Genomic DNA, 8715 nt, shown 5'->3' on the forward strand with positions numbered 1-8715 from the left:
AATCTTAAAAAGTAAAAGTAACATTAAAAATACTGTAAAAGCAAAAAGCCCACATTTATTCCCTGTGTTGAAAAGGAGTCTCTCCCTTCAGGCCCGTTGCGCTGTCTGGTATGATGCTGCCTTTCATAACACTCTCTCTTCTCCTTCAGACTCCTTCATGATGCCTATGGTATGATGGTATATCTGTCCTAATATTCTGGGACTGGAGGAGACTGTGTCTTTTAGTTCAGGGCCATGTTATCCTGAAACGAAAGACCCAGACTTTCCACGATATTCATGATAGCTCTCTCTCCTAATGGTCTTCCTGAGACCGGAGGGTCTACTCTTCCACTTCAGACCATGATGCTGTAATGCTCCCACTAAAGCAGCTCTGAACAGTCGTCTCATCTCAGCCTCCTTTCCATAGGCTGCCATATCTACACGTTATAACAATACTCAAACACAAGCTGTTCCTACACATATCCTGCTTCCTCCACATCTTATTCCACAGATACATGGCAGATCCACCTGAGACACAGAAAATGTTGAAAATACTCATTCATGTGAAGGCAAGAGGCAGCAATCTGGGTGTCAGCAGAAGGTTAGGGAGAAAAAAATAGATTAACAACTGATCAGAGTGCAAAGAATAAGTGTATCACTCAGCCTTAAACAGAACATCTATAGCACGCACACACACACACACACACATACACACACACACACACACACACAGAGAGAGAGAGAGAGAGAGACTCAAAGAAAATTGCAAAATTGATGTGGAGGGGAGCCAGAGATAGAGGACCATTGTGATACACTTTCTTCTGGACCAGACAAGACCAGTGCTCTCATGAACCCATGGCAGGTGTGGGTTCCTGCATAAGACCTCCCATAAGAGCAAGCCAGTCAGAATTCCAGCATGGACAGAGGAGGATCTTGCAAGCCCCCAACCCTAGGTGAGGCACTATTGGCAGTTGATGGTTTCTAGGTGAGGGAAAGTCAGTTTTTGTTAGGAGTTTGGTCTTGGATAGGTTGGCTATGTTGTAGAGAATAGCCCCACACTCATGCTTGTGTGGACAGTACAAAGTGGACTCCGGGTTATATTTTAAAAGCATGGATTTGGAAGAGAAAAACATAGTATGGGCCCTGGAAGAGATGAAGGGAGGTAAATATGATGAAAATATATTGTATTTGTGATGGGTACATCAAATTATTATAAAAATATGTTTTTTTAAAAAAAAGATGTGGCCCATCAATGTTTTGAGTTCACCCAGAGGCAGGAGATGAGTTAACTGAAGGAGACAGTAGAACAGAGTAAGACAGGTGAATCACATATGCTTCCATTTTTGAATAAAATGAGAAAGCTCTTAAATCTATGCCTCAAGCATCAAGTACCACAATTGTTGGTGTTACTATTAGCAATGTTGAAGCTACTGTTCTTGTATAATTTTTGTGTGCCTGCCTATGTAAGGTCTGGAACAAATAAATGCAGTTTTCTTTACCTGGTTTTCACTTGGCAGCCTCTGTGGTAGCAGAGCTCATTGCTAATCTTCCCCCACTCCAAGTGAATGGAAATTAGCATTGCTTCTCTTCTGAGACATGACTCAAAAGGACAGAGGGTATCAGAGCAGTAGAAATGCCAAAAGAGAAGGCTCATCACAGCATCTTTTTTAGACTTCTTTAATTTGTCATGCCAATATCCCCAAAGTCAGGTTCTTTATAAAGTAGATGGTTTATGTTGATCATGATAATGGTTATGGGATCCAGATAGCATGACAGGGTCCCTGGCTATGTTCCAACACTGAGGATAAGTGAAAGGGGAATCTCACTCATGCAGAAGAGACAGAATGTATAGGGTCAGTCATTTTTGAGAAGACTAACTTACTCTGCAAGTGTCACATTAGTCTCGCTGAAGACTGAAGAAGCCCAATGACCTCAACACCTTCCATTTGGTACCATTTTCACACCACCATGCTGGGGGCCAGCATGAACACAAAGTCTGCAGAACACAAAACTTTAGGAGAGGGATTCAAACCACTGCTGGGCCAAACCACATGTTATAAAGCCAAAATGGTGGTTTTGATTGACAGGAGGTGAAACAGAAAGCAGAAGAGAAAACAGAAAACAGGAGGTCAAAAACTAAATTCACAGCTAAAAAAATAAAATAGATCACAGTTCAAATTATGTTTTCCTTAGACCTACAATACTAATACCTTGACTATTACATTAACTTTAGAACCAGAGGGACCTGAATATTTCTTTGTGTCAGTAAAGCCAGGAGTAATAGAAATGAATCTAGTCAGAAGAGTGACTTTGGAACTGCAATCTAGACCTTTCTATGAGAGAGAGAGAGAGAGAGAGAGAGAGAGAGAGAGAGAGAGAGAGAGAGAGAGAGAGAGACAGAGACAGAGAGAGACAGAGAGAGACAGAGACAGAGAGAGACAGAGAGAGACAGAGAGAAGAGGAGGGTGAGTATGGAGTATGATACAAGAAACTCACTGTCTGGGCTGGGAGCATAGCATGGTGATGGGGAATTCAGCTAGCATGCACAAGACTTTGAGTTTGATCCCAGCACTGAGCCACAAGTGTTATATTTATACAGAGCATATTACTTGCTCTGGTAGTTTCTCAGCCTAGAAATAAAGGCTGTACCCTTGCATAACCTTGGGCTTCCATCTTTTGGATGCATGCTTTAATCTTTGAAGGGATAGACTTGTTTTGCTTTCCTTTGGTTTGACTGTATCTCCCGAATATTCTCATGGCTTCTTTCTCCATCTTCACACATCTCAGAATGCTGCTGAGGCCTCTAGTGCTGGCTTGTTTGAGTGTACCTGGTTCCTATTTCTGCCTAGTTAAGCATTTTGCCTCTCATCTGCTGCCCATCTGGATTTTATCATCAAAGTGTCCTTAGTTTAAGCCTCCACAGAGTGGGTGTTCTGTTCCTAACAGCATGTGCTACATCCCAAGCCGTTCCTGGAATAATGTCCTGAGGATCTACGAAGAAATCTAATGTAAGCTAGACAAGCTCTCTGGGGGTAAGTAACAGGAATAAGAAGAGTCAACAAGATAAATGGAGAAATAGGAACTCAATCATACACGTGTATCAGTTTTCCACAGATGTACACATTTAGTAAAACGTAAAAAAAGGTTATTTTAAAAAACAAATTTAGTTTTAAATTAAAAAAATCTGCAAAGTTGAAAAATAGTTTCTATGTACCTTTCATGTAGCTTTCCCAACAGTACCATCTTCAATCACCACGGTGCAATTTCTAAACCAGGAAACAGAAATACAATGGCTTTAAATGTAAACGTATTTGTGTTTTGTCAGTTGGTCATATAACCATTCAGCATGTATCACTATGAAATTTTATCACATGTATAATTTGTACAAAATTCCAAAAAAGCAAGACACATGTTGTCCAACATAGCCAAGAAAATCTGCAGTGTTACATACAGTCCAACCTGGCTCATCTTATTTGTGAGGTCCCTTCCCAATGATGGGGATGTTTCCACTTAAAACCTAGAGAGAGAATAGGGGTTGGGATGTAGCTCAGTGGTCACATACTTGCTTAGTATTCATAAGGCCTTGGGATTGATACCCAACATCATACTGCACAGTCTAGAACTTGCAGAAAAAGGAAGGAAAGAAGTAAAGTTAGGAGGAAAATGTTAATAAAAATGTGGTTTCAACTATGGACTGGCTTAAACTTTTTCCCATTTATAAAATGTGTTGGGCACAAATTATACCACAAACTGATGCACAGCTTGATCCAAGAGTCCAGACACGCATCGGTTGATATTATACCCAAGTTTAGCAAATGGACAAACCAAAACATGTTCAATAGAAAATTTATAGATAAGTAAGCAGCTGAGCTTTCAAAAGCCAACACTTCATGAAACTGGGTACACTGATCAGAACAGAGAATTTGAACTGACCACCAAACCACAGTCACCTACATAAAGTCTAGTGCTGTGTGTGAAGCTCCCAATCCCAGTAGAGAAGGAACAATTCTCTACAACTCTATCCTTGTTCAGTGAAGCCCAGATTTGCCTTTGTCACACATCGATTCAGGATATTTTTAAAGGTTATTTTGAAGCCGTATGCTACATAATATTTGTATTTTCCCCCCTAAACTGACCTTGACCACCCTCACATTGTAAGGTTAAAAATGCCTGGTTACATCAAAATTCCATGACAGAAACACAAACACCCATGTTACATTGACTTCTCCAGCCTGTTTATGTATTTTGAAAAAATGTCTTTCTGGTTGCTTTATTCATCCTGGCTGTAGAGCCCAAATTCAGAAAGAAGTACATTCTCAAATACAAGACGATGTCAAAAGGTGCATTTAACTTCTCAAGTAGAGGAGCAATTTGTTCGCTGAAGCATTTCATATGGCATAATGCAGGTGAGAAAGTTCATGAGATTCCAGGTCCAAGAGCTTCAGTAAGCTTCCTATCGTGAGAAACATGGTTACCTTCTGCCCATCTCGGCCCTACATGTGTGTGATGTTCCAGTATCTTTGCCACTCTGGTTCTGTTTGTACTTTGGTACTTGATTCAGTAGGTGTCTGCATGTTTCTCTCTGCGTTGTTGTCACCTTTCTGCTCTCCTATACTCTCTGCTACATATAAGTTCAGCTTACAATGGGGCACATTAGTACCCAAGCATCATGTTCCAGTTAACTTTGTCAACTTGGCATAGTCTGCAGGTGTCTGACAGGAGAGCCTCAGTTAAGGAATTGCCTAGATCAGATTGCTCTGTGGGCATGTCTGTGTGAGTGGTGGTGGCAGGGCTTGTCTTAATTATCCGATATATTGACTTGAGGGCCCAGCCCACTGTGAGCTCCTAGATAGGTGCTCCCATACTGTGTAAGAAAGCTATGAAGTGTCAGCTTGTGGATGAATTAGCAAGCAGTATGCCTCTACAGTTCCTACCTTGAGTTCTTGTTATGACCCCCTTAACAATGGACTGTGAACTAGAAGTGTAGGTGAGATTAAAACCTTTCTTAGCTTCAGCTGTTTTGGTCAGAGTGTTTTATCTCAACGGCAGAAAATAAACTGTACAGACCCAAACCTAAAAATCTCCAACTTTAACTCACCACATCTACCACCTTCCAGATTCCTATAGTAGAGAATTCAAAGAAAGTATTCTTTTTCAAAACAAGATACCCAAAGAGATTCAATTATTTTAAGAATAAATTGTTCCTATAAGTCAGTTGAGAAATAATAACCCTCAAACAGATACACATAAAAGCAAATAATGAAGAGACCATTTAAAGGAAGGGCATGTAAAAGATAAACAGTTCTTATACAAGGCAATGCAAGCACTACAGCACAAGATGAGCTTGATTTTCTATATCTCAGGCTTTATAATCATTGAAAGCCTTGATGACCCCCCACATCACACAAGGTCTAGGAAACTGGAGCATACAGACTTTTGGTGAACATCTCAACTGCTAAGTTCTGTTCATAAAAATGAAAGCTACTAAAACCACTCACTTCTTTCTTTAAAATTCCTATTTTCATTCTTTTTAAATATTTTTTAAGATTTATTTATTATGTATACAATGTTCTGCCTGTATGTGTCCCTGCAGGCCAGAAGTTGGCACCAGATCTTATTACAGGTGGTTGGAAGCCACCATGTGGTTGCTGGAAATTGAACTCAGGACCTCTGGAAGAACAATCAGTGCTTTTAACCTCTGAGTCATCTCTATTTTCATTCTTTAGAACTTGTGGCATGTATTCAATGTGTTTTGATCAAATTCACCTTCTAGTCCCTCTCTCCGGCTTCTGTCAGATCTCCCCCCACACACATCAACCTCCTAACTTCATTTACTTTTTTTTTCAAAAAAACCCTACAAAGTCCAGTTAGTTTTGTTGATATGTGCATTGGGTATGGGGACACCGACTAGAGCATGAACAACCTATCCAGATCCACATTGCTAAAGAAAACTGATGCTCCCTTCATCTGCAGTCATCAATTACTAATACTTCCTCGGCTAGGGACAGGGTTACCCAAGTCCCTTTTCCATCCAGAGTGGAAATGTGAACGGTTTGATGCAGGTCTTGTGAATGTACCACAGCTACAGTGAATTCGTTCTCGACACCCACCTGTAACTATAGTTCCAGATAATGTGATGCCCTCTTCTCGTGTATGTGAGACAGACACACACAAACATGAAATAGATGAATAAATTAGTAGATTTTTTCCAAGAAGATAATTATTTAGAAACCTCTATATTATTATTATTATTATTATTATTATTATTATTATGTCTACTAACAACAAATAGTTGTAGATTATTCTCTGTGGCTTATGACTTACCCAATCATGAAGTCTCAGCCCAGGTATTTGTTCCATCTTTCAGGGTAGGTCTTAAATGCCCTCAGAAAGTGATGGGCTACCACACAGCCTTTAAAACTCTTGTACCAGTGGGCCTATCTCTGTGCTATATGGCAAATTCATATTGTTATAATGTAAGTGATTAGTTATGTTTACAAATTACAAGGGTCTCTGAAGTTCTTTCTTACATTTTCTGTTACAAAGCTGTGTTGGTAGGTGAAACCTACTTCTTAGCATTGGTTCACTAAATGCAAGGTAATATTTGAATATTCTGAAGATTGGATATCTCACATATGCCTCTTAGAAAAGAGTAGTTGGGGAACACTCAGACAGTTGTTCTACTTGACATACTCATCTTTGTCTATGAGAGCACAATAAAACGATGAGAAATGTCATGACCAGAAGCAGAGTGGTCAGGGGTGGCTATGGCCAGGTGACTTCCCCAAATGATGGCAGGCATTAGGATTCATAAATACATAACGTATATATAAATACATACTACTGTTTTGCTCTTAAGTTTCAGAAAGTCTTCTGGCTTCACATTGCCTTCCAGCTGAGTAATACACACCCTTCCTCCATCCCAACCCCAACCCCATCCCCAGTTATTCCTCTGGAAATATGATTTCTTGACCCTGTTTCTGTGCTTTTCTTGATCCTCTGTAAGAAGCTCCAGCAGAAAAATACCTTTTACACAATTGTGTTTTTAACATAGTTAAGTATCAGAACATAAGGGTGAATGGAGAGTGTTAGGAGGAACCAGGGAGCCAAAACTAGAACAGTCACCAGAAGACAGATTGAGGTTTGTGTGACCCATGCCTTTTCTCTTTCTTGTTAACTGAAACATGAACACTGATAAGACCACTTTTGCATGGGAATATTTACTGCCTAGAGGAGTACGGGGCTTGGTTTTTGTAAATGCCAAGACTACAGAGACACAGGATATTGAAATTTTATTTAAGACTCATTTTATTGTCAGTCATTCAGCTCTTTCTTCTCCTTAATATCCTCCAAATATAATGATGAGGTCTCTATGGTAGTTAGGCTGTCATTACAGAAGCTCTTGTGGTTACAGCAGTAGGTTTCTCTCAGAAGGTCATGGAATACCTGAAACATTCCTTGTCCACAAGATTTACAGGACAGTTTTGAATATCGAAAGAGGTATAGCCCTAAAGAGAAGAAAAGCAAATGTCATCACCACAACTCCCTCCAGAGCCTAGTTAGTTTTCCAAAGACTAGTACAACCCCACAGCTGTGGCTGCGTCTCATCTAATTACCTCAAACCATAGTTAGGCCAAAGGTGCCTGCCTCTGACCAAGCAGACCCATGCTCTGGCCTGTGTCTTCCCAAACCATGGAATCCCAGCGCCCTCTGCACCTTAACTCCACAAATAATGTGTGCATCTCAAAGACTTGTTTACCTGTCAAACGGTTACTAAAATAAAAGGTTTCTGTGGTACAACTCCTGTTAACTAGAAACACGTCAAGCTTCCAGCAGCTTTTCATGCCAGTGAGGCATTTGAATTCATCAAAGTGTTCGCATAGGTTGCAATGTCTGATCACTAAAGGAAAGGGAGGGTTTAAAGGTAAGATCTCTAGAAAATAACTACCTTATAAAGCTATGATGGTACGAAACCCATGAGAAGCCATTCGGCACTCTTGCCCCCTCCTTTGACTTTATCAATGACAGCAGTGTTCCCCTCCAAGAATTGCCCCCACTTATCCACCAATCAAAGCTAGAGAAAGAAGACCCTGGAGTGGGGAGTGGGGAGTGGACAGGGACAGTGTGGAAAGAGCTCAAGGATTCCTCTTCTCACGGTAGTCCCATTTTTTTACCAAGATATGCAAAGAAAATATACTGTACATTGTAATGTCCGCACTCTTTCACCTGTGAAGAGAAGGAAAATTCACCTTACATCATTTCATAGCAGTCCCCTAGGCAAGCCCAGGAGCTTCTTCTTCTTGTGCTTCATCATTCTCTCTCTCTGCAGGCCTTACCTGAGTCCAGGAGGAGAATTATGGAGATACCCAGCAGAAACATTCGAAACATACTTGAGCCTCCTTCTGACAAAGTCCCATCGGGAGGTTCCAGCTACATTTATTCCCATTATCTGCCCTCAGGCATCCCACTAGAATCAAAGAATCATAAATTTAAGGCCAAACCAACTGGATCTTCTCTATAATGTTCCAAGAAGAGGGTATACCCTGTCTGTGTTTCTATTCCTCCCATCACTTGGAAGGCAGCCTACTCAGACACCCCATGTCATTTTATTAAATCAATCATAGGACACCAGTTCACACTGGAACAGAATCTCTTGCCTCTTCATTTTGCTGGTGTTGAGTTTTTAAAAAACTGGAAGAAACACACCTAAGCTTTGCACCTCCATGGCATCTTTTT

The 8715-nt window shown here is 40.5% G+C and overlaps 1 protein-coding gene across 1 annotated transcript; it reads right to left on the bottom strand.

Moving 5' to 3' along the window:
• Nucleotides 1-7293: 7293 nt before the first annotated feature.
• Nucleotides 7294-8367, bottom strand: LOC148122381 (prostate and testis expressed protein 13-like). The gene is made up of 4 exons (XM_087905086.1): nucleotides 8316-8367; nucleotides 8182-8205; nucleotides 7739-7879; nucleotides 7294-7487 (listed from the first exon to the last, which is right to left on the bottom strand). The coding sequence occupies exons 1-4, from the start codon at nucleotides 8365-8367 to the stop codon at nucleotides 7294-7296; spliced, it is 411 nt and encodes a 136-aa protein (XP_087761212.1).
• Between the last annotated feature and the right edge of the window lie 348 nt (nucleotides 8368-8715).

This window comes from Myodes glareolus, chromosome 4 (genome assembly GCF_982192425.1).
Source record: "Myodes glareolus chromosome 4, mMyoGla1.1, whole genome shotgun sequence".
In the NCBI taxonomy this organism is placed as follows: domain Eukaryota; kingdom Metazoa; phylum Chordata; class Mammalia; order Rodentia; family Cricetidae; genus Myodes; species Myodes glareolus.